Source organism: Pollicipes pollicipes, unplaced genomic scaffold (assembly GCF_011947565.3).
Source record: "Pollicipes pollicipes isolate AB1234 unplaced genomic scaffold, Ppol_2.1 Scaffold_5724;HRSCAF=6776_pilon_pilon_pilon, whole genome shotgun sequence".
Classification (NCBI taxonomy): domain Eukaryota; kingdom Metazoa; phylum Arthropoda; class Thecostraca; order Pollicipedomorpha; family Pollicipedidae; genus Pollicipes; species Pollicipes pollicipes.
In genome coordinates, this window is record NW_023596746.1 from 49,804,149 (window position 1) to 49,830,288 (window position 26,140).

Genomic DNA, 26,140 nt, shown 5'->3' on the forward strand with positions numbered 1-26,140 from the left:
TTTGGGCGCAAAATGACCACAGTAGTCGACGCGCCCCAAAACTCCAACAGACAACAACAATCGTGTTCCGGTTCGCGGTCGGTAATGTTTCGGCCGTCAGAAGGTGCTTGTCTTTCGCTGTGGTCTGTCGTGTCTGAAAAGTTGTATAGTGACTGTGGGTGCTTGAACACGTATAATTCAAGCTGAAAGTCTCTTTAGGAGCGTATCGCAACGGGAAGATGCTTTCCATAGATCTCATTTTTACGAAACCGGCGCCCTCGCCACTGGGCTTTTTACTTTGCAACTAATGGGGGAAATTATGTTTTCTGTGTTAAACAGTAGTCTATGAACATGCTGACTTCTTTAAGCACGTTGTGTGGGAAAAGTCAAGCAACGGTTTTACGCTTTTCCTGAAGTCATTGCTCCTGTTATTTTCTGTGCCCGCTCGCTTTTTTCCTCTTGGATCAACGTGGAAACAATCACGAGCTCCGTAAATTCTCAAAGCCAGCATTCCTCGATTTAGCCCAATCTCCCAAGCCGGGCCTCCCTTTCCGAAAACACTGCGCCGTGTTGCTGCTGCCGGTCGCTGCGGACGGCGGACGCCGCCGTGAAGGCCCGACAATGACCGGCGGCCGGCCGCCCTCCGCATGCCCGAGTCTGGCTCGGCTCCGTATCAGGACATTGACCAGTCCGCATCCGGGCCTTCAGCACTCCGCAGCCATGAACCGACCGGCTTGTTGGCATGTGGTGCTCCACTCGTCCCTGGGTCCGATTCGGCACGGACCGGTGCGGTTCCGTCGTCTCAGAACCGCTCAGGACCGCTCAGAACCAGAACAGTTTGGCAGAGGACCGCTCTCTTTCTGGACGGGCATGGTCTTACTTTGGTCTACCTTCGCCAGATGTTCACTGTCCGCCACCGTCACCTGGGCCGATTTCGGGTCCGGGGCGCGCCGCTCGCTCGCAGGGGAGTTGGAAACATCGCCGGATTGAGTTATTTCGGGCGGATGGGGGCTCACGCCCGGCGAGCAAGGAAAACCACTCCCGATGAGTGAGGGTGGCTGCGTGATTCTGGCGCGCCGGCCGTGTCCGGCGGAGCGGGGGCGGCCCACGGGTGGCACGTGCCGGCCGCCCGCTGCCGCTGACGTCACCGGCAGCTGGCTCGGGGAGCGTTCTGTGCCTGCAGCGATAGCCTTCGGGTTCATGGCGCCTCTTCCACGTAGCATGTCTGCAAAGACACGTGGCGATTCTCTTGATGTCTTGCCGCAAGTCTGGTCATGGAGCGCCAAATTCATCCGCAGTAGTGCGGCCCAGATGGATATTCGTTATTGAGGCGTGCCGGTCAGGCCTTGCCCTTGCACACTTCTAGGAAAAGTCCGGACGTGACCGAGAATGGAACTGACTGTCGCTGTGATATCATCTGCCTACTGATATACTCACCTTACCACTCACCCAAAATAGCTGCGCTTTTTTGTTGTCATTGCGCTGCTGGCAACCAGTGCAGACGTAAATGGATCGGAATCCATGTGTATCGCCGGCCAAAGCGCTCAGACCCCTCGCTAGCCAATTTCGGAGCACTCTTCTGTGTGAATTGGCACTTGAATGCTGCATCAGTGAGCTAAGCTCTTTAGCACGCGCATTGGGAACCCGCCCCTGCCCTAGTTTTCGAGAATACCTCTCTAGTGAATGGCCATATTGGCACACTATGCTATCTGTTCCCTAATTATTCCCAGTACGTTATTCAAAGCAGAGACAAAGGAAATAGTCCGTGGTTTTGTTCAATCATATATCGGCAAAGTAACTATTGTAGTGTGCCGAGTTGCGCGCTCACATGGACAGCCAGTCAAGATTATCCTAAGATAGTTATCATTTTCTCTCCTAACATAGTTCTCCTTTGCTCTCCCAGCATAATTATTTACCACCGGCACCCCGTGGGGGGTGGGGGAAGACAACTGTGATACTCTGCCTCTTCCGGTTCCCTAAATAGTCGAGGAAGCCGTCGCCCCGCCGCCCTGCTGCCCGGCCAGCAAACCTGGTTGTCATGCCTGTGTCGTTTGGTCTTGAGGATGCTGACCTAGAGCCAGGTATTTTTAGCTAGCATAGTTCCTTACATTACCAACCTACACCTTGAGCTTGGGTTCTCTTTTACGATGCCTAAAATAGTCAGTGTGTCCAGTGTGCGGCCGCTCACCCATTCGGCTGGCCAGCCAGGTTGACACGTTTGACCTCATTTGACCCAGAAGATATCAGCCTGGGGTGGTAACTGTTTTACACAGTATGAATCCTAATGATGACCACACACAGGGTGAGGTTTGCCACCCTTCCTTTATGATGATTCGTGGATAGCTCAGGGGCGTGATTTGCCCCCTCCCCCCTCCCCCTCCTGCCCTTCCAGCCAGGACGAGTAGTTATCCGAGACCTTTCAGTGCTCGTGTTAAATTGCCGTAAGATGAACATGATCAGCTCATTGGTAAGACAATTTGTGTCGATTTTAGTGTCATCTACTTGATGATTCCCATCCGCGGGATTGCATGTCAGGTCCGCGGTAAGGCGTCTCCGTGGCTACAAAGGTACCAAAAAGTGTATATTACTTTTACATTCGTTTATATGACCCAATCTGTAATTGGATGTCAGCCTTTGATGACCTTCAAAATAAACTACGTAAACGAAATGCGCATGTAGAGCTGTCGTTACTAAAGACTGGCGTTAGCTGGTGAGCTGGTCTCCTTCGGCCTGTTGCTGGCCAGTTCCACTAACAGAAGAGTGACGTGCGGGTTTCCAGTTCTGAGGATCGCATCCTATCCAGCACCAGGGGCTCACCTGAGCTGATCCAGTGGGATCACCTGTGCCTTTTCAGCACGATTTGGGTAACCAGAGCGTGTCCAGTACCAGTTGGGTAACCAGAATGGGTCCAGCACCAGTCTGGTAACCGCGGAAGCATCAGTACCGGCAGGATCACTCAAGCAGGACCGAAGTGCCTCTGAATGGGGCGTGTTTCCCGGCCGTATGTGCGCGCCCATCCATTGTTGCACGTTCGCCATTGTATCAGGGATTCCCCATGCACAGTGCGGGGGAAATTCTCGACTTGACCGAAAATCGAGCTCGCCGTGGCCCCAGCGGCCGGCGGCCTGTCGCCTTTGCTACCGGCTAGTGGTGTGGGCGCCGATAAACGGCGGCGACGCGGGCGCCGCGCTCCAGCGCTTTCAGCCAGCCCCGAATAAGTCGGTCGCGCCTGGCCCCTCTCATTCGGGCCGCTATTGGGATAATGCGCCGGCTATTGGCTGACGTGGGGCGGGTGTGGACCGCGCACTGGGTGGGTGCGGGGTCCACCCCCGTGGTCGGCCGGACGGCACAGGCGGACAGCCGGCGCCGCCGGCCGCCGGCCGCCGGGCGCGCCTCTCGAGAATGAGCTGCAACTTCGCTTCACTCCGGCCCATCGGCGTAACTTTTCGCCGCCAAATTGGATTTGGTAGCCCCCTGGAAGCGGTGCCGGTGGGAAGACGGTGATCTGGCCCGCGTTCGATTCCCGACGGCGCGGCTGTAAAGACAGCATTGGGCGGGGCTGCCGCACTTTGTAGAGGGACTATTTGCGGCCGAATGCCGATGTCCGGCATGGGCTAAGCCGCGCCCAGCTTGGGCTGAAACGTAACCACGGCAACCGAAACGCGGCAGTGATGGCCTTGCTGAGCAGCATCTCAGCATTTTCCAGACGGAGGTTGCCAAATGGTGGGATCTACTGTCGGTGTCAAACCCCCTGTCCGCTCGTTTTTCTCCGATAACTTTCACCGGTATGCCTTGATATATGGAAATTAAGGGTAAGCTGATTGAGGTTTTATGTTAGTTTTGCAAAACGCGTTAAGAGTTCTAAAGCTAAAAACAGGTCGGATGTTTCTACCGCGGAAACTTACCAGGTAGCGCGCGCCCATGCGTAATGTGATACTACCGCCTACCTACCTACCTACCTACCTACCTACCTACCTACCTACCTACCTACCTACCTACCTACCTACCTACCTACCTACCTACCTACCTACCTACCTACCTACCTACCTACCTACCTACCTACCTACCTAACCTACCTACCTACCTACCTACCTACCTACCTACCTACCTACCTACCTACCTACCTACCTACCTACCTACCTACCTACCTACCTACCTACCTACCTACCTACCTACCTACCTACCTACCTACCTACCTACCTACCTACCTACCTACCTACCTACCTACCTACCTACCTACCTACCTACCTACCCTACCTACCTACCTACCTACCTACCTACCTACCTACCTACCTACCTACCTACCTACCTACCTACCTACCTACCTACCTACCTACCTACCTACCTACCTACCTACCTACCTACCTACCTACCTACCTACCTACCTACCTACCTACCTACCTACCTACCTACCTACCTACCTACCTACCTACCTACCTACCTACCTACCTACCTACCTACCTACCTACCTACCTACCTACCTACCTACCTACCTACCTACCTACCTACCTACCTACCTACCTACCTACCTACCTACCTACCTACCTACCTACCTACCTACCTACCTACCTACCCTACCTACCTACCTACCCACCGCTACCGCCCGCCCCCCCCCCGCCCTCCTCCTCTTTCCTTCCCCTAACCTCCCTGCGCCAACACGCCAGCATGGCGCTCCAGGCCGGTTCCCGGTGCTAAAACGGTCGTTCAGTTCCATCGGGCTGGGCCGCTGAGCGATGTTCGGCCGCCGCGGTGCATCCTGAGAACCTGCACTCAGTGCCCGCCTGTGCTTGTGCGATTGGAATGCAATGCAGTCGAGACATAGGAAGAATTCGGTAGGCTGGAGCGTTAGCTGGGGTCAGATTTGTTACGAAATCGTTTCAGAAAGGGCATCGCAATGGTGTCTCATGAAAAGCCACGCTGCTTATGACGCTTGGTTTTGAGTAAGCTGTAGAAGGACTTCTGAATTACTGCTGGGACGCCAGCATTGTCACTGACTCCGTAGCCGTGTATCCCGACTGATCGTGCCGGGGTGCGTCATAAATGGCATGAGCACGAGCCAGGCATGGCGACAAAGTCGGCTTTAGCTTCGACTTCGTGATTTTCCGCCGGTGGTTGCAATTTAGCTTCGGCCTTGAATCACTTGCGACGAATGTCTTTGGCTTTGCCCCCGTGCTTTTTAGACGGTTGGCGTTCGCTCTGGCGTAGGTTACGTGCGTCTTCGTAACAGTTGCCTTCGGCGTCGAAAGAGTTTTGGGACATGGCTCTGGCCTCGGCTCCATGTAAACTCGAACTGCTTCGGCTTTGTCACGTTTTCACTGCAGTTGCAGTTCTACTTCGCAAAAGCAGTCTTGACCGTTCCGCTATCCCATGATACCACACAACTTTTCAAAGCTGCGACTCATGCATCGCTGAAAGCCTAGCCCCTCTCAGGAATTATTGATACTTGACTGCGGCCGGGACACTAAATGTCCGAGACGTTGTGTGCAGATGTAAGTACTCATACTGTAGACACGGAAATTATCAGAAAATTTGTCATCCGTAATGGTTGCCATATTTGATGTCATCTGTAAAGGGAATGCCTGACATGTGAAGATATAGAAGGGAACATGAGATATTATGAAACAAGCTCACTTATAACTATTAGTATACTTCTTAAGCTGAGAGGGCCGCTTTAGACAGCACATTTTTTGTTTAGTGAATACGGTCCTCCATGTGTCATGGTTTCATGACGTTATCGTACCCCGCACATCATTGATTGAGAGCCAATTGACGTACGGCTGTTATATCTGGAAATCGTGGGGCGAACGCCAGATGTGAACGTCTCGACTATGGTTTTTTTGGCCTTGATCGCCGTATAACTTATGAAATGGCAGAATTTGAACATATGCCTTTCCCCATTTTCGCGGGCTTGTGGCTCAGAAACTAGAGGGGCTTTATGTCTTAAGGACAGGATTGTTAACAGCAGCAAAGGTTTTCAAGATGACTTTTTAAATTCAGAACCCCATATAAATGTGCAACGCTTCCTTTAAACACAGTGTCCGAATCACTCAGCAAAACCCCTGGTATTGTTCTGTTTCCACACAGTTGAAGCAGACGCAAAAATTATTTTGGCTGCGCACAACAGTATTGTGCAGTAAATTTGGCTTCGGCTCCGGCCTCGTGGTTTTGAACTGATTGCGGTTTGACTTTGGCTTCGCGTTTCCGAAGCACGAAGCTCCTGACTGGCTTCGTCTTTGTGTGTGCAACGCTCGAAATAGTGTACACAAAGGCGAAGTGCGAGCGCGGTGTATACCCGCGTATACCCATGTGTACCTGTGTGCAGTGTATACCTGTTGCCGAAGGTGCGCCTGGTGCTGGAGGCGCGTTTACCCGCGTGCACTGTATACTTGATGCCGGAGGCGCGTATACCGGTGTGCAGTGTAACTGGCGCCGGAGGTGCGTATACCCGCGTTCAGTGTGTGCCTGGTGCCGGAGGCGCATATACCTGCGTTCAGTGTGTACCTGGGGCCGGAGGCATGCATACCCGCATTCGGTGTGTACCTGTAGCCGGGGACGCGTATACCCGCGTTCATTGTGTGTCTGGTGCCGGAAGCGCATATACCCGCGTTCAGTATGTACCTGGTGCCGGAGGCGCGTGCGCCCGCGTTCAGTTTGTACCTGGTGCCGGAGGCGCGTATACCAGCGTTCAGTGTGTACCTGTAGCCGGGGGCGCGTATACCCGCGTTCAGTGTGTGCCTGGTGCCGGAGGCGCATATACCCGCGTTCAGTATGTACCTGGTGCCGGAGGCGTGTATACCCGATGATGTGTCGAGCTGACCACCGGCTCTCTCGCCGCAGGTGTACGAGGACGAGCGCAGCATATACCTGGTGACGGAGCTGCTGCAGGGCGGCGAGCTGCTCGACAAGCTGCTGCGCCAGCGCTACCTGTCGGAGCGCGAGGCGGCTGCCATCTTCCACGTGGTGGCCAGCACCGTCCAGTACCTTCACAACAGCGGGGTCAGCATACAGCGCCGCTGCCGCTAGCTGGGGTGGAGAGACGCAGTCAGTGGCACAGGAGGCCACATGCACCGGCGGCTTTGCCACCAGTGTTTGACTTTGTTTTGCTGATGATGAACCGCTGCGTCCGTCCGCGTGCTCTCCGCCGCCGCCGCTCAGCGGTGCTGCGCCGGAGTCTGGCGGCGTGATGTGGCGCGGCCTGCTGCGCTATTGATCTCACCTGCTGCGCTGTTGATCTCACCTGCTGCGCCGAAGTGTGGCGGGCGTGATGTGGCACGGCCTGCTACGCTTTTGATCTCACCTGCTGCGCCGAAGTCTGGCGGGCGTGATGTGGCGCGGCCTGCTGCGCTATTGATCTCACCTGCTGCGCCGAAGTGTGGCGGGCGGGATGTGGCACGGCCTGCTACGCTATTGATCTCACCTGCTGCGCCGAAGTGTGGCGGGCGTAATGTGGCACGGCCTGCTGCGCTATTGATCTCACCTGCTGCGCCGAAGTCTGGCGGGCGTGATGTGGCACGGCCTGCTACGCTATTGATCTCACCTGCTGCGCCGAAGTCTGGCGGGCGTGATGTGGCGCGGCCTGCTGCGCTATTGATCTCACCTGCTGCGCCGAGGTCTGGCGGGCGTGATGTGGCGCGGCCTGCTGCGCTATTGATCTCACCTGCTGCGCCGAAGTCTGGCGAGCGTGATGTGGCACGGCCTGCTGCGCTATTGATCTCACCTGCTGCGCCGAAGTCTGGCGGGTGTGATGTGGCACGGCCTGCTGCGCTATTGATCTCACCTGCTGCGCCGAAGTCTGGCGGGCGTGATGTGGCACGGCCTGCTGCGCTATTGATCTCACCTGCTGCGCTGCGCCGGTTGACATTTACGAACTGCGAAAGCACGCTATACGGACAGCCTGATGGCGGTGGCGGGCGCCGTAAATAACCGCTGAGAAGCGCAGCCTGCGGGGAGGGCGCGGCGCCGTGCAACGCCGGTGACGTAACAGTCGCACCGGTGGCTGTACCCGCCTGGGAGGGCCGCCGTCCGCCGCCGTGCGCCGCCTGGTCCGGTGAGCTGAGCCCCCCTCCCGGCCGCCAGGTGGTTCACCGGGACCTTAAGCCGTCCAACCTGCTGTACGCCAGCCGCAGCTGCCGGCCCGAGTCGCTGCGCATTGTCGACTTCGGCTTCTCCAAGCAGCTGCGCACGTCCAACGGCCTGCTGATGACGCCCTGCTACACGGCCTCGTTCGTGGCGCCTGAGGTGCTGAAGCGACAGGGCTACGACGCCTCGTGCGACGTCTGGGCTCTGGGCGTGCTGCTGTTCACCATGCTCTCCGGGTAAGTGGCCGACGCCGAGGCCGACCCGAGCGGCTGCAGTCGCACGAGGGCGGGGCAACCACCAGCGCAACGGCCCGAATTTGACGTACGTTTCAAACTTTCGAAAACTTGATGAGCTTTGTCCCAAAACAACCTGAATGGCATGGGTTTTTGTTTTAATCAACTTGGGATCGCTCTCAATTCAATATGCAGTCCTAGAAATTGAACCTTGTTGCGCATGTATGCCTATGTATGTAAATGTAGGCATACGGTCATGCTTCTCCCGCAATTAATGTTTAAGCATTGAAGTTAACTCCTAATTAAATACGGGTCTGCGGACCAAACTTGAAATCACCCAGCTTTCATGTGGTTCTAGACATGTTTTCTGACCAGTTTTCAGGTTTGCATTTTCCGGAGTGAATTTTACCACGTTACCTGGGACCCTAGGAGTTACTGCTCGCCGGGAGTTAGGATCCCCTAGTGTCCAAAAGTTTGAACATTGGTGTCGTAGTTTGGACCGTGAGCTTTTCATGAATCTCTGGGCGTGGCGTTGTCCAGAGCAGCTACTGTGGTCGGCGTCGCCCCCGCATTTTGTCTCTGGGCACGCTTTTGCATGGCGGCCCTTACTACTCTGGGACACTAAGCGGACGTGCCATAATGCTGAAACGACACAACCGCGGCTGCCGGTCTTGCTCGGTTTCGCACTGCACGAGTCAGTTCCTCCCTCGCACGACCGGTGGCCACCAATGTCTCTGGGGCCGGAGGAGGCTCGCTCGGTCGGCCGGCGGGTCAGGACGGGTCGAGGTGTGGCCTGGCCACCCCTCGCCGCCGGTCCTCCGCCGTCTCCCCGGCCGGCTGGCGGGTCAGGGCGGGTCGAGGTGTGGCCTGGCCACCCCTCGCCGCCGGTCCTCCGCCGTCTCTCCAGCCGGCTGGCGGGTCAGGACGAGTCGAGGTGTGCTCTGGCCACATCTCGCCGCCGGTCCTCCGCCGTCTCCCCAGCCGGCTGGCGGGTCAGGACGGGTCGAGGTGTGCTCTGGCCACATCTCGCCGCCGGTCCTCCGCCGTCTCCCCGGCCGGCTGGCGGGTCAGGGCGGGTCGAGGTGTGGCCTGGCCACCCCTCGCCGCCGGTCCTCCGCCGTCTCTCCAGCCGGCTGGCGGGTCAGGACGGGTCGAGGTGTGCTCTGGCCACATCTCGCCGCCGGTCCTCCGCCGTCTCCCCAGCCGGCTGGCGGGTCAGGGCGGGTCGAGGTGTGGTCTGGCCACCCCTCGCCGCCGGTCCTCCGCCGTCTACTTGGTCGGCCGGCGATCCGATCTGAATGTCGAACCGCACAGCCGAGGGGGGGGGGAGGGGGAGGGGTCTGGCCACAGCCGGCATCGGTTGCTCGCGGCGGCCTCTCCATTCCCGAAGTGACTCTTGACGCCCGCTTTTTGCTGGGGAGCCCCCGCTCGGCGCCGCTGTTTGCTAGGAAGCCCGCCGCTCGGCGCCGCTGTTTGCTAGGGAGTCCCCGCTCGGCGCCGCTGTTTGCTGGGGAGTCCCCGCTCGGCGCCGCTGTTTGCTGGGGAGTCCCCGCTCGACGCCGCTGTTTGCTACGGAGTCCCCGCTCGGCGCCACTGTCGGAGTCGCCGCTCGGCGCCGCTGTGGAGTCGCCTGGAGGGCCCCCGCTCGGTGCCGTTGTCGGAGTCGCCTGTCGCCGGGCCGCGTTCCGATTTGGGCCTGACAACGCGCTCCAATTTGGACTGGACTCTGAGTGGCGTTCGCATTATGTATGCGTGATGTAATGCTGGTGCGCTGTCGCCCAACTGTGAATAAGAATTGAATCGTTAGCAAAGCACACAAATAGTACGCGGGTAAGCGGTGTTGAATGTCATTTAGGGACGGCGCGTAAGGCTATTTATAACCGCACCAATACCCCGTCGTTGGCAAAGTTGTATTTACGAGTGGGAACCGCTTGAGGCCGTGCTGCTTCGCAGCGTCGCTGCCAGTGTTTCCCGATCGTTTCGTGGTCGGCATCATATGTATGTATTGATTGTTGTACGTAATGGGTGGGGGAGTGTTCGCATAATCAGCAAAAGGAGTTAATAAATGTAAAAATGTTGCACGAACATAACCAACGATTATAACACATAACTTGAGGCATTGAGGGGGCGTAGGCGATGGCCGCCTGGTTGGCGCGTTCGGCTCCCACGTGAGGTCCCGGGTTCGAATCCCGGTTGCGTCATGGCCCCTGGCTGCTAATATGGCCACTGCATCCGCTTACGCTCCATAAAATGTGTATATGGTGCGTCCGTGTTCCTTTTTATAACAAAGAACAGAAATGACTGCGCTCCAACATGGCAACATAACATGGCGACAGCGCTGTGATCAGATCTACATTACGCGCTCGCTGCTCATCTTCGAGGCATTCCATTGTTCCCAATATCACCCCCAGTTTGCTCCGATTACAGGGCAACGATGAATACCTTAACGTGCCATGCAATAGGCGAAACTCACGTTTATAGATTCGGTGTGTTTGCGGAATTACAGCACATGACGTGGTATTGAACGCTAGTGGGACTAGTGTGGCAACGTCGCTTGTCGTTTTAGGTGCGCGTGTAGTTCGCAGCGAAGACCTGTAGAGGTAATCGCAGGTCTGACTAAGGAGAGATCGAGTCTCTTGATGAGGAACAGGCGTAGCTCCAAGCAAGCGTCCGTTGCCTTCGCCGCCATGCATGTTTAAACTGGCTGCACGTCATCCCCCCCTCCCCCCCCCCTCTCATCCCGACCTGATGCCGCCGCGTCTGCAGCGAAAAAGCAGAACATTGCAAGCAGCACTGGTCGTACGTGTCGATGAGCCGGCCCCAGTCATTCGAAATTCCTGGCCGCATCATCCGTGTAGCCGCTTACCCTTCGAAGCACAAAAAGCCGGCGCGTCTCGACACGTACGCGACGGACGCCATACGTCATGCCCCGAGACCTCAGAGCGTTCATTTGCCAACGGAGAGGAATGACAGGGGTCGCCACCGAGCGTGACATACAGCACGGTTGGTGGCTGTTCGAAATAGCGTGCACGGCATGGAAAGCGATGGTGGTCGTTCTCCTGATGGCTTGCTAAATCATGGTGACGCGGCGATGACCGCGAAGCTGACCTGATAATGACCCTAGTCCCGTCTTTCATTCATTTTTTTCCGCGAGGATTCCCAGCCGCCTCGTCTTTGTTTAATTTTTTCAGCGAAGATCCCCAGCTGCTTCGCCTTTGTTTATGTTTGTTGTTGTTTCTGCGATGCTCCCCAGCCGCTTGGCCGCCGTTGTGCCCTCTTCTTGTCGAGCTGGCGTGGGAAAATCGTGTGCCCGCACGCCCAGTGGGGACGGAGTTTCAGAGTGGCGGGTCCTCAGCCACGCTTATCTGCTACGGCAGCGCTGTAGATGTGTGTGGGGAGGGGGGGAGGGGGTCACACTACCAGCCAGCACGCATGCCAGCTGGTGGACGTGGTGGCGCCTGAGATGACTGTGAGTGGCGAACGTGGTGTGGTCTTTGAAACCGCCCATGTGGGTCTAGAATATGCCAAGCCCGTGTTCGGACGGCCCTCATGTCTGGGTCAAAAGCGCGGTCATGACCTTTTGGGTTTGCTGTTGTCGCCCGTCGGCAGGTAGCGTGCCAGCGACCTCAGCATCGCGCGCGCTGTCTATACCCGCGGCTTCACACTGCAGGTGGCGCGCGGCAGCCTAGTGTGCGTGCTCCGTGTTGGAACACGGTCAGATGCGAATGACGCCGCCGGGGCCGTCGTGCGGCCGTCCGCTGTGGCGCCGTCGTCGGCCGGGTCCGCTCGCTGCTGGCTGCGGGGCTCGAGCGGCAGTGCCGCACTCTGAGGGTGATCTGCGACCTCCGCTGTCGCCGGTGGCGGCGAGAGACGCCGCCACCGGTGGGGCCTCCGCTCCAGTGTAGCCGTCGGCGGTGAGCGACGCCGCCACCGGTGGGGCCTCCGCTCCGGTGTAGCCGTCGGCGGTGAGCGACGCCGCCACCGGTGGGGCTTCCGCTCCGGTGTAGCCGTCGGTGATGAACGACGCTACCACCGGTGGGGCCTCCGCTCCGGTGTAGCCGTCGGTGGTGAGCGACGCTACCACCGGTTGGGCCTCTGCTCAGGTGTAGTCGGTCGGCGCGGCACGCTTGGGGCGAATGGAGACGCTGGGTTGAACGCGCCATGACTCGGTGTGATGCGGCGCACGCCCAGCCGGGTGACCGCGGATCAGGACGGGGAGCGCCGTCACGCGGCCGCGCGCGCGCGCCGGTCCTCCGGGCAGAGTGGTCAGTCCCACGGTGGTCTTCTGGGGAGAGTGGTCAGTCCTGCGGTGGTCCTCTGGGGAGAGTGGTCAGTCCTGCGGTGGTCCTCTGGGGAGAGTGGTCAGTCCTGCGGTGGTCCTCTGGAAAGTGGTCAGTCCCACGGTGGTCCTCTGGAGAGAGTGGTCAGTCCTGCGGTGGTCCTCTGGGGAGAGTGGTTAGTCCCGGTGGTGGTCCTCTGGGGAGAGTGGTTAGTCCCGGTGGTGGTCCTCCGGGGAGAGTGGTCGGTCCTGCGGTGGTCCTCTGGGGAGAGTCGTTAGTCCCGGTGGTGGTCCTCTGGGGAGAGTGGTCAGTCCCGGTGGTGGTCCTCCGGGCAGAGTGGTCAGTCCCACGGTGGTCCTCTGGGGAGAGTGGTCAGTCCTGCGGTGGTCCTCTGGGGAGAGTCGTTAGTCCCGGTGGTGGTCCTCTGGGGAGAGTGGTCAGTCCCGGTGGTGGTCCTCTGGGGAGAGTGGTCAGTCCCGGTGGTGGTCCTCTGGAGAGAGTGGTCAGTCCTGCGGTGGTCCTCTGGGAAGAGTGGTCAGTCCCACGGTGGTCCTCTGGGGAGAGTGGTCAGTCCTGCGGTGGTCCTCTGGAGAGAGTGGTCAGTCCCGGTGGTGGCCCTCCGGGGAGAGTGGTCAGTCCTGCGGTGGTCCTCTGGGGAGAGTGGTCAGTCCTGCGGTGGTCCTCTGGGGAGAGTGGTCAGTCCCGGTGGTGGTCCTCTGGGGAGAGTGGTCAGTCCCGGTGGTGGTCCTCTGGGGAGAGTGGTCAGTCCCGGTGGTGGTCCTCTGGGGAGAGTGGTCAGTCCCGGTGGTGGTCCTCTGGGGAGAGTGGTCAGTCCCGGTGGTGGTCCTCTGGGGAGAGTGGTCAGTCCCGGTGGTGGTCCTCTGGGGAGAGTGGTCAGTCCCGGTGGTGGTCCTCTGGGGAGAGTGGTCAGTCCCGGTGGTGGTCCTCTGGGGAGAGTGGTCAGTCCTGGTGGTGGTCCTCTGGGGAGAGTGGTCAGTCCTGCGGTGGTCCTCTGGGGAGAGTGGTCAGTCCCGGTGGTGGTCCTCTGGGGAGAGTGGTCAGTCCGGTGGTGGTCCTCTGGGGAGATGTGGTCAGTCCTGCGGTGGTCCTCTGGGGGAGAGTGGTCAGTCCCGGTGGTGGTCCTCTGGGGAGAGTGGTCAGTCCTGCGGTGGTCCTCTGGGGAGAGTGGTCAGTCCCGGCGGTGGTCCTCTGGGGAGAGTGGTCAGTCCGGTGGTGGTCCTCTGGGGAGAGTGGTCAGTCCCGGTGGTGGTCCTCTGGGGAGAGTGGTCAGTCCCGGTGGTGGTCCTCTGGGGAGAGTGGTCAGTCCTCGGGTGGTGGTCCTCTGGGGAGAGTGGTCAGTCCTGCGGTGGTCCTCTGGGGAGAGTGGTCAGTCCCGGTGGTGGTCCTCTGGGGAGAGTGGTCAGTCCCGGTGGTGGTCCTCTGGGAGAGTGGTCAGTCCCGGTGGTTGTCCTCTGGGGAGAGTGGTCAAGTCCGGGTGGTGTCCTCTGGGGAGAGTGGTCAGTCCGGTGGTGGTCCTCTGGGGAGAGTGGTCAAGTCCCGGTGGTGGTGGTCCTCTGGGGAGGAGTGGTCAGTTCCTGGTTGGTGGTCCTCTGGGGAGAGTGGTCAGTTCCTGCTGGTGGGTCCTCTGGGAGAGTGGTCAGTCCCGGTGGTGTTCCTCTGGGTGATGTTAGTGGTCAGTCCTGGCGGTGTGTGGTCCTCTGGGGAGAGTGGTCAGTCCTGCGGTGGTTGGTCCTCTGGGAGAGGTGGTCAGTCCTAGCGTGGTGGTCCTCTGGGGAGAGGTGGTTCAGTCCCTGCTGGTGGTCCCTCTGGGGAGAGTTGGTCAGTCCTGCGGTGGGTCCTCTGGGGAGAGTCGTCTAGTCCCGGTGGTGGTCCTCTGGGAGAGTGGTCAGTCCTGCGGGGTCCTCTGGGGAGAGTCGCAGTCGGGCGGTGGGTCCTGAAGGCGGTGGGGTTCTTAGATTTTATATCGAAGGGCTTTTAATTACTTTCGTGGTATATCAGTTGGTTAGAGCACCTGCATTCTGACACACACCTGTGGCGGGGTCGGATCGAGCCGCTTGAGGCACCCGCTACCTCCACTGCCTAGGATGGCGTGCCACGGTGAATTAGCCACGCTTAAGGCCAGGTGACGTTACGAAGCCTGGACGGACCGGGCCCTGAGCCCTGTGGCAAGTTCAACTTTCGCCACAAAGTGATGCCGTTGACTGTGATTTTCACGATCGGATGGTGGGGTCCGGATCGCGAAATTGGCACTGCGTGGCGTGGGGGCTGATCCCAGAAATACATGAAGTGAAAAGGTTCGGACTACTTGAAAAGCCTTGAGATGTAGGCCACTCGTTGTCGCCGTGCGCTGTGGGCGTCGCATGTCAGAACACGTCAAGAGCCCGCTGGTGATGGGAGTCGCCTCTTCTGTCAACTGGAAGAGTTGTGACACCTAGTGTGGGCTGCGCTGAAGGGAGGTCTTGCTGTAGGGCGACGGGGATGGGCCGCGGGCCGTTCCGCCGAGTCGGAGCCACAGCGTCCCGCCGCCGCGGCCGGGCCTCGGCGGATCTCCGTGTCGGCCGGCTGACGCCCCAGCCCCGGCTCCCTCCCAAACACAGGGCCGGCGTCGCGGGCGGGCTTGAGCTTTGAACGGCGTGCCGTCGCCGGCGGCGGCGACGCGTGCCCGCATGGCCACGGCCGCGCCGTTCGGAAGTGGCGCAGTCGGCCGTCCCGCGCCTGCATTATTCAGCCGGGGCGGCCAGGTGCCCGGCCGGCCAGCCTCGCCCGCCGACCGACAGGCGGCGCTGGCCGTTCGGTAAACACGGCCGCGCGCGCGCTCGCCTGATAGCGGGGCGGCCGGCTCGGCTCGCGGCTCTGGGCCGGGATTGTGGCGCGACTGGGACGCGTTCCGGTCGTGTTTGTGCTGTGGCCGGCTATTGCAGCCTGGTCCGGAGAGCCGGCGGCGCGGCAGCGGTCACGCCTAAGCCTGGTGTGCTCGGTGGGGCGGCACGTGGGCGCTGGCCGACGTGTTATTGGTTTGCTTGCGGGCCGGCGGACTGAGCTGAAGGCTTGTGTGTGCTTTAGACCGAGACCTGCTTGTTCTGGACTTAGCGGGCCGTTTTGAGTTGAGCGACCCGAGATGGTGCGGCTGGGTATAACCCGGCCGGATCTGACCTGGTCTAACATGGGCGTGGTCCTGCTGATCCCGGCACTAAGTGGATTTATAAACTTATGACTGTAATCAAATCCTAGATGCATGCGATTTCCAAGGGCCGTTTGAATAATTCTGCAGCGGGTTTTTTGCTTCTATTTGCGATGCGTTTCTGTTCGTATAATATTGTGCTCGCCACCGGCCGGTGTTGATTTTCAAATGAGACGTTATTATCTCACCTTTCATATACGCCTTGGATCGCTTGCGAGATGTGCATTGATCTGCAGCTGCTTGACCACGCGTCTGGCGACGGACGTTCACAGGAGTAACCTGCAGTGACCTGCCGCCGGCACGACCCATCATGTCGACAGAACTTGGCCATTTCCAGTGGTGTCGGTGGGATGTGTTCACTTACCTGCCGGACTGCTAGGTGCATGCGTGGTATAAACGTCTACCTTAGAAGAGGAACGCAAAACAGAACGATAAGCTGGTCTGCTTGCCCCCTTCATTGCACACCTCTGTGTGTACAAGGCCCTGCCACTCGGAGTGGAAATGCTGCCACTCGGCGTCTTCGCTCTTCGGCTGGCCGCATCCCTGGTTACACATGACGGTACGAGTGCGAACGTCATCCTCGTTACGCAACGGGAGCCTCCATCCTTAGATCAGGACCCAGTTTGTGCCGAGACGAATAGGGAACTAGATCCACTAGGAGGTTATGGGGCGTAGAGATGCTGCCTTTCGTGGACAGGAGTCGCTGGTTACTGGACACCGTTTTATGTGGCATCGCTTTTTATGGCAGGCTGCGGGAAATACAGAATGGCAAGTGTACAAGCTCCCTTTCTACGAAAGCCAGAGCTGTTGGGAGTTGAGGTTTCTGCAGAACTGTCACAGACCACAGTGCACAAGTATGACGCAGCCCAGAACTGTCACGAGACCACAGTGCACAGGTATGACGCAGCCCAGAACTGTCACGAGACCACGGTGCACAAGTATGCTGCAGCCCTACGCCATATACATCCCCCTGACAGACTGCGCTCAGCAAAATGTTTTCCCGACATCGTATGCACCCTCCTGACAGACCGCGCTCAGCGTGAATTATACCACTGCGTCGCAGCTCGTCAGATAGACGGTAATTGCGTCGACTTGGGCGAACGCAAAGCTGTTTCCTCGGAACATTGTGTGGCATCAGCGGCCATCAGGGTTTCCACAGCAGAAACGCTGTTTGTTGAGCAATGTCACGCCGGGGGCAACAAGCTCCGCTTCGTTCAAGTTATGCTCGATTCCTATCGGTATCCACTTCAATGGCCGTGAACACATTTCTGCAAATTGAGGTGCGAATTTGATATCATGTGTGACTACATCTGCACTCGGTGCGGCATTGTTATGGTCATCACGTTGTTGCTATAATTTCAATGAGATGAAGCTGATCAATGCATTGGTTTCAGTAAAGTGTTATGCCTTGTCTGTCGTTTTTCCGTCAGGTCATTCCCGTCAGCCCATTTCATAGCAGCGGTGTTTTAAGTCATATACTAAGCTAAGTATCGGGACAGACAGTTGTATTGCTAGAGAAACCTTCTCCTAGTTGTAAATCTTCCTCGGTGTTGGTAGTCAGTTGTCGGGTCACCAGACAACGGTAAAGCTCTGTTGCGTTGGACTCCTGGTCTTAGTACTGTTGGTTACGGGGCAACTGCTTACGTCTGACCTGCCGGTATTGCGCCGCCGGCAGACAGCGACCGGCGGCGTGGCGTCTGTTTCCAAGGCGCCTGTCGCCCGGCCGACGACGGCAGAGCCTTAGGTCGGGCTACCCCGGTGAGCCGGTGCCGCACTGTGAGAGGTCCGTCTCGGCGGCAGGCGGCGCGCGGCACGGCATGGCGGCGTGACTGGTCCGGGCTGCGGGGCAGACGCCGTCCCGGAGTGCCCCAGGCGGGGCGGCGGGGGCAGACACCGTCACCGGGGTGCCCGAGTCGGGGCGGCGGGGGCACACGCCGTCGCCGGAGTGCCCGGGGCGGGGCGGCGGGGGCAGACGCCGTCACCGGAGTGCCCGGGGCGGGGCGGCGGGGGCACACGCCGTCGCCGGAGTGCCCGGGGCGGGGCGGCGGGGGCAGACGCCGTCACCGGGGTGCCCGAGTCGGGGCAGCGGGGGCAGGCGCCGTGGCCGGATTGCCAGAGTGGGGGCGGCGGGGGCAGACGCCGTCGTTGGGCTGCCCGAGGCGGGCAGGGGGGGGGGGGGGGCAGGCGCCGTGGCCGGATTGCCAGAGTGGGGGCGGCGGGGGCAGACGCCGTCGCCGGGCTGCCCAAGTCGAAGCAACCGCCTGGCGACGCGCTCTGGCAGCCAGCTCGGGCTGGGTGACGAGGCGGCCGGCGCGGCAGACTTCCGCGAATCACTTAGCCGATGGGATGGTTTCGGGGAGGTCAAGTGACAAGCCGTTCTGTCACCGCACTCGACGAAACGTGTGGGCATTAGTGTTCGCAGAAAATATCCCATTTCGGTTGAGGGCTTCACTGCAGTGTCTTACGAACGACTATCTGGACAGACGTTTGTGTATCCTGGAGGGACTCGCGCCTTTCAGAGTCAATGCAAATACCTTAGTAGACGGAGCTAAGTGGCGTGAATGGGAAGTTTATGGAGGATCCTTGCGTCTGAAATGCACTTGGCACTCTTGCGGAGGATGTTTGGGAATTGGTACCTGACATGTTTTTGGGGTTAGTTCGTATGTATATGCTTCGCCTTCCATAACGTGCTTTTACATTCATGGAAGCCAGCTGGAGAAATTGTCACGTGCTCTCCTGCATCAAATGTCGATGTAATTTCAATGAAACAAAGACGGTTCCTGAAAATTGTACATTGTGTACGCCCTTGGCAGTTGTCAACGTCCGATAGAGGTGTGTTTGATTCCGTTTCAAAACAGATTCGATTTCCGATGTCGACTCAGCAGCGTGTTCGAGGCCGCTTAAGCAGGATTTGAGTGACCAAGATTCTGACCTGATGAGGTGGTCCTCAGCTTAGAATCAATATTATCAAGCCGAGCGTGCGGACAACTTGATCTTTAACTTTGTCTGCTGCATATCGTTGAATAATGTTTGGTTGTGTACCTGAGCAAAGCAAGAATGCGGCATATGGAATGTGTTTAGTTTATCTCACGTGCAGGCTGTCAACATACCAGACGCGGTCGTAATCTAATAAACTCACGTTAGAGTAATATGGTTCGGCTTAGCTCGAGCCCTATTTATTTATTTCGATTCTATAGTTGACTTAAAGTGAACCAGAATCAAGTCAATTCCTGGCGTTCGAAGTTTCTGGAAGCACTTTTGTGACATATTTTTGCACCTAGCTCAACAGAAATAATGTCAAAAACCATGCGTAACGAACGTTCAACTAAAATATTCGAAACGCGTGCAACAGCATGTATGGAAATGTGTACCCAAGTACAATGTGCTTCAGTGATCTTCCGTTGTCCCTGCTACGCTTCGTGCCACTCAAAGATGTGCGAACTTGATTAAATCCCAAGGTTTTGTTTCACCCAACCAGTAATGTGTGTGTGAGCATATCAACAATTGAGCACGGAGCGACTCGCTCGAGGGTGGTGCCTCCGAAGAGAATTGATTTGGAGGCGCGTGGGAGGCGAAACTGGCAGGGCGTCAGCCGAGCTCGCGCCAGGCGGAAACAAACACCGAGCAGCCAGCGTCGGACCCGTGAAATCGGAGGAGGCGGCGCCGCCAGTCAGCGCTGTCTTGTGTCCGCGGCACGCTCGTAGGCGCTGAGGCAGCGTGATGAAGGCGGCGCCCAGTGTACGTAATGCGGCTCAGCGTAGGACAAATCGGCTCAGCGTACAGAATGCGCGCTCGTGAGGTGGCCGTCCCGGTAACTTTGTGGGATTGTTAAATTCGCAATCACAAGATAGCGGGACACCCTGCATTAGATCAAAGTTGTGTGCCGTATTTGCCAGCGAAAAAGTCATGCACCAAACCTATTCATTCCGCCAGTAAGAGAAGTTCAGTCATTATTTGTAAACGGCTACACCTGCCCACGGCATTACGTCACCAGCAACGATAAACAATCCCAGTAATGAATGCTACATTTAGGATACCGGCTGATGCTGCATGAATTGAGTGGTATTTTGTTTAGATTGTGATGCATCCCCAATCAGCCATATACCATGTTGTCAGTTGTGTAAGTGCACCTAAAATGTACATCTAGTCGGACATCTCGAACCGGATTCAGCGCACGCTGTCAGCTGAAGACATTGGTCGTTTTCACGAAGCGTTACGGTGCGAAGCGTTTTAAAGCTTTGCTGAAAATGCGTACATTTTGGTAAAATCGTTCGTGTCTGCACAAGCAAGTTCACGCTTTGATGGGCAGGCATGGCAACAGATATGTTTCTGCCGAAACTTTTCGAACCTTAAACAAATGAATTGGTGACACGTCTGACGGAGACGCGGTAAAATCATCTCAAGTATCCTGACCGCGTCCCTGTTCATAGGCGTACAGTACTTGCAGAGTTTATACAACTAAACATGATCCACGATGAATGATTCTTGACCTAAGTGATCGTCAGAGTCGCTATACTCCACGCAGCAACGGTGTTAACAATAATTGCGCAGCCAGCATCCAGCGCTCTCAACCGATCCACCCGGCTGATCGCCAGGCCTAGTATTCGCCTAGATTTGGGTGAACCAAAGAGACAGACCGAAGAAAAATGGCTATAAAGAGTCTCGTCTCATATGATAAGCATATTCTTAGCCACACGTGGCTAAGCTATTGGACGTCGATGAAATTGCGTGAAAACAGTCGTTTCCTTGTCAGGGTGTTTAGTCTGTACTTAGTTTCATTGACCATTTGCTAAGCTTTCAAAACTTTTCAGCGCTGTGGTTCATGGGGAAAATGGCGATCATCCGCACTGAAAGCTACACTTATGGTGCTGTTACCAGCTTTGCAGCCTTTAATTATAGGTCCTCCCCTTGGTCGCAAGGTCATGGGCTACTACCAAACCTCGGGTAACGTGTCCTTGAAAGGCATTCGCCGAAGGTAGCCCGATTTCTACAGCTATCGTAACAGTTGGGACCATGCCTCTTAGAAGCCATCGCGCTTCCTTCACTACACTTGAGGGGCATGTTGTTAACCCTTTTCCAATCAAGTGGCGAAATATTGGGCCTCTAGCTTAGAACAGCTTAGAAAGCGGGTGCTGTAGGGAGTAGAGTTGCCGTAGGGATGTCTCCAGTCCCGGTATTCCACAAAGGCTCCGCGCGACACTGGCGTAATGAAAACTCTGCACATATTCTCTGGGGCGAATACTTAACTCGGCGCACCCATTGTCTTTAAATGGTTGTTTAATTTAGTTGTTCAGTGTGTCAGCGAGGAACATTATTTAGATGCATAGATAGCAGTAGTATTAGCCTTATTCCCCGGAGAAAAACTGGGAGAATGGAGATATAGTATAGTTAGGTTGGTATTTCGGCAGCATGCATTTATCGAAACAATAGAAGTAAGTTATTTTAATGTAATTGAAATTATGTTAAAACAATAGGTAATTACATTTCCCCAAAATATGAATTATGCCTTTTTATGCTGTCTGTAATATACAATTGTATATTATTTAAATAATATATTAATTAAACAAGTTGTTAAGAATGTTTAAGTCATATAACAAAAGTATATAAAAATAAAAGCAGGAGCTAATCATTTCTCGAAACGGTAGCAAAACTAACTGACTTCTGATTTTGTTTCGATAAAAACATGTTGCTGAGATGTCAACCCGACTATACGTCCACTCTCCCAACTCTTTCTCCGAGGAATAAGGCTAATACTTTTGTCTTATGTATGTAGTTATTATTGTTGTTATCAATCTTATAATTGATAGCAAGTGACAGGCCCTTCATCAGGCACACCTGTAGGTTATTGCGTTCTTTCTTGACTTGTGAGATCCCGTGATCGAGCCAGATGTGATCCGAGGACGGGGCTGGTTTCAGTCCGCGATCCCGGGATGGTTGTATGGGAGTTAACTCCCTTAGCAAGCAGTATGCTGCGACTGCAGGAATCTTATGACTTGCTCCTTCCTTGGAAGATGTCCTGCACAATAGATAACCGTTGCTGTGGTTTCGGTGGATCACTGAAATAATTTGACGTGTTCAGGTCTCTACAAACTCCGCAATAATGGTCGAGTTCTTTTCACTCAAAGGTACACAAGCTGGTAATGGTTTTTCGGAGAAAAGAACAATAAGGCACATAACGATGCACAGTAGCACGGTGATATGACCCCCAGCCCCCAACCTCAGTGTTTATTATGCGACATCTACATACATTGGCCAACCAGGATGCCCAAAACATGTAACAGATGTATTTTGGCCAACCAATAGACGTCTGCACACGTTGGCAATCTGCACATATCTGGCCAACCACTGGTACGACCGCTGCTAACCTACTAATCAGCAGTGTTTCAAAAAGGACCTTTCTCCCAAAATTACTAAATGTTGAGTGGATTTTCTGCAAGGACTGACTGCCTCTGTGGTAAAGGTCGACTGGTGATGTGCAAGAACGTCCTTGAAACTTGTTCCGCAACGCAGCTTGTGCAAAAATTTACACCCTCGCAAGTGAGTATTTGAAAACGCTCAGTTTGTACCCTGTATGTAGCTTGGTGCGGCCAGAAACTCCTACACCATCTTAAAGACATACTTCCAAACTAAAATCAAACCTTACTTGAAAGAAACCTTAACCATAAACCTAAAAAACATATAACCTTACTTGAAAGAATCTTGTTCTCGAAAAATCTTGGGTATGGCGCAGACATGGTCTTTAATTGCCAGTGCAGCTAAGGACGGGTAATCTAAGTAAGATAATATTTATCTTAACCGATTTGATGCGTCATCTATTCTGGTACCATCCTTTGCGTTTCATATTTAGAATGCCCGACTGCTCAAGTTGAACCGTTTCTTTTCTTGTCCCGTTAAATGTACTACGAACCGATGAATTTTTGAAGCACCAACGACCGAGCACCGCCCTGGAAACACAGCAAACAAGCACAGTAATAAGATAGGCAATGCAAGAGAATTCCTCAATCCGGACGCCAGGGCGTGCATCTAGGCGCGTTTGTAATAACGAGAGATGTGCTTGTATAGTACCTCAGCCCCCTCCTGTTTGTCAGCGTGGCGTCCAGATGGTTCAAAAGCCGCAAGCACGCGTGGTTTTCACCGCCGGCCGCGTCAACAGGCGGTGGTCGATCAACCGGGCCGCTGACAATCTGAAGGCGGCCTCAGCGCCAATCACTCGGGGCTCAGGTTTGTCTCCCGCTTTTTGAAGCACGTCCCTGCCGGCTCGTCGGCGCCGCTGTCGTTGAAGCCTCGCTCGTTTGGCGCGTGCCGGCCGGCCCGGCCCGTTCTGGCTCGGCCGGACCGGCGTTGTTTGTGTTTGGCCGCGGTCGGCGCGGCCGACCAGCGGCGCCGGACGCTCTGCGTGGGCACTCCCTCGGCCGGAGGTAACCTTATTAGCTTCCGCGGAAATCGCCCATTGTAGTCCAGCGAAGGAGGCGTTTCGCATCCTGGCGCCGTCGTTGCACTGCGCAAAGCTGTCGTTAGACACTTGCAATGACGTTGGGGCGGGCGAAACGACTGACGGTCGGGTACACGTAGGGTGTTCCGGGTGTGAATTGTGTTGAGGGCTGGCTTTCCCGGCTCTCTGCATATTGCGTCCATGTAGTACGTGCTTGTCTCCAGTACATGTGGTGTAAACTGGCCCAGTAGGGCCCAACATTTCCAGCTTTGAAATCACATCATGTTTAACACTGTGGCGAGTATTGTGTCTGATTGCGATTGTGCTGGATTTTCTTTCTGATGACGATTGGCGCGGATATGCTGTCTGGTGACGATTTTGGCGGGTATTGTGTCTGATAACGATTGCGGGGGTATAGTGTCTGATCACGATAGAGCGAAAACTGAAAATGGTCGGAAGTCGCTCTGATTCGATTGAGTTGCAGCCACTGACATAAGTCAATCATGTTCCCGACCGCTGAAATCGCTGGCTGGCAGGGAAAATGTCTCGAGCGGAAAATTGGACCCTATGGAATCTCAAAGAAGCTTTTGCGTGAATCCCGACGGTTGACGGCTACATCGTACAGCCTTGAGGAACATTCACAGAGAGGTATTGCTATTAACAGCCCGCCGCCAGCGAAATGGGTACGAGATACAGGGCAGTGAGTCTCGCAGCGCGACACACGTTCAAATTTGATGGGTCGGACTCGGAGATGTTCGGGATGAGTTGGGTCGGAAATAAAGTAAAATGTGTTCTAAGTCAACGTTGGAAACAATTCCTCTGACTGATTTGGGTAAGTCGGAGTCGGCTTAGAGCAAATTGTTTTGGATGGTTATACGTGAACGGAAGTGGAGCACGTATTACTTGCACTGCTGTCTTGTTCTTAAAATGCATGCCATGCGGACCTTGTGCCACCGAAAACACGTTGCCGTCGAAATTCTTGCTATGGAATCGACACCATTGGGAGCTATTCTGGGTAGATTCCGAATCAGAACTGGTTCAGATTTGGACTTGGAGGTGGGACAGATACGGAGTCGTCTCGTAATTATCCTGTGTTGCTCTGAGTCAGAGTCGGCGTCATCGCAGTAAGTTGGGGGTTGGAGTCGGAAATTTGTCTCCGCAGAAGAGAATCAAGCGCAATGGTGACTCTTGCGTTCTCCTTTGATGTACCCGGTGAGGCATGCCGCCTGGTGGTATCTTGGCCAGCTGTGATGACCCTGCGCAAGAGCCTTCAGTGCTCCGCGGGACCACAGGCGGGAAGTCGGTAGCATCCCAACTGCATCCCCACGTATTGTACCTGGTCGTGCTCAAAACGACTTGCAACCGAGTTAAAAACGTTTTGAATGGCTTCTGTGTTGTTTTGTGTGAGCAGCCATGCAGTCCATCGCACACGAGAGCGCCGAGGCGTGCACGAGTGCCCCAGCGGCATTGGCTGGTAGATGGTTACGGACGTGACTTACTCCAGTGAGTATACCAAACCTTGTGTTGATGAGTGGAGGGCCATTTCCGTTCCACGCAAGGCGCGGGTCGAAAGCTAAGCCGCGGCTCTTGGCGTGGGAGCAGGTGCCCGAAGCCGCACGTCACATGCGCGCACTGGTCTGCTCTGACGTCGGCGGGGCGGCGCAGCCTCCGACGGCCCGAAGCCGCACGTCACATGCGCGCACTGGTCTGCTCTGACGTTTGCGGGGCGGCGCAGCTTCAGACGGCCCGAAGCCGCACGTCACATGCGCGCACTGGTCTGCTCTGACGTTGACGGGGCGGCGCAGCCTTCGGCGGCTGCAAATGTCAACGGCTGTGCTCTCCGGGCACCGGCCTTCAGGCCATTGGTGCAGAGCCTGGCGTTGGAGGAGACAAGAGTCGCCTTAAGTCGCTCCACAGGGGCAGATGGTGAGGCCGCTGCGTCCGGTGACCGACATCTAAGCGGCGTTAGCGGTCTTGTGGCGTATGTGTGGGGCGTTTAACAGTAAACGTCTTCTAGGAAAACAGAAATTGGCGAAGGCCGAGCGCTGCAGATCTCTGACGTTGCTCAGAAGAGCCTGGCACGTGGTCGGTTTGGCATGATCGCCGGGCCAGCGCGGCTGTGGCGGTTGACTGCTCCGCACCCTGTCGTGCTGCCCTTCGGTGGCGCAGGATTGCGTGAAGCGGGGGGGGGGGGGGGGGGGGGGGAGAGGAGGTTCAGGGTGCGCCGGAGGGATGGAGTCGCTACCCTGGCCTGTAACGGCACTCCCACTCGGAAGCCACCCGATGACTGACTGCGACTGGGGAGTTACGCTGTCGGGCTCCGCCGTCCATTGTGAGCAAGGTCTCTCAACCGTCCTCCGTCTGTGTCTGGTGTGAGCAGGGTCTGACAGCCGTCCCCCGTCTGTGTCTGGTGTGAGCAGGGTCTATCAGCCGTCCTCCGTCTGTGTCTGGCGTGAGCAGGGTCTGGCAGGCGTCCGCCGTCTGTGTCCGGCGTGAGCAGGGTCTGGCAGCCGTCCTCTGTCTGCGTGTGATGTGAGCAGGGTTTGGCAGCCGTCCTCCGTCTGTGTCTGGCGTGAACGGAACCTGACAGCCGTCTTCCGTCTTCGTCTGGTGTGAGCAGAGCCTGGCAGCAATCCTTGTCTGTGTCTGGTGTGAGCAGGGCTGGTATGTTGTGTTCACCAGTCTGATGTCAGTGTCGATCTAGCACAATAGCTGGACTCGTTAAGCATCAGATGGACCTTCCCGGCGTTAGCAGGCGTTTTTCATGTTAGCCAGTGTCACGGCCTGTCTGGTATCAGCTGTCTGTTCGGTGCTAGCTGTCTTTCTTTCTGGTGTCAGCAGGGCCTGTGTGGTATCAGCTGTTCATGTATGTGTAGGTGTCGGTGTAGGTGGGGGGGGGGGGGGGGGGCGCCTGCACTGTCCATTTCCGTTGGCG

At 56.4% G+C, this 26,140-nt stretch overlaps 1 protein-coding gene across 1 annotated transcript in view; it reads left to right on the forward strand.

The window, feature by feature from the left end:
- The window catches only part of S6kII (Ribosomal protein S6 kinase II), a gene marked incomplete in the record, with an annotated part of 223,434 nt that overhangs the window by 124,109 nt on the left and 73,185 nt on the right, over positions 1 to 26,140 (forward strand). Inside the window, 2 exon segments of the mRNA XM_037225913.1 lie at positions 6,817 to 6,975; positions 8,056 to 8,294. Coding sequence (XP_037081808.1) covers positions 6,817 to 6,975; positions 8,056 to 8,294 — 398 coding nt within the window.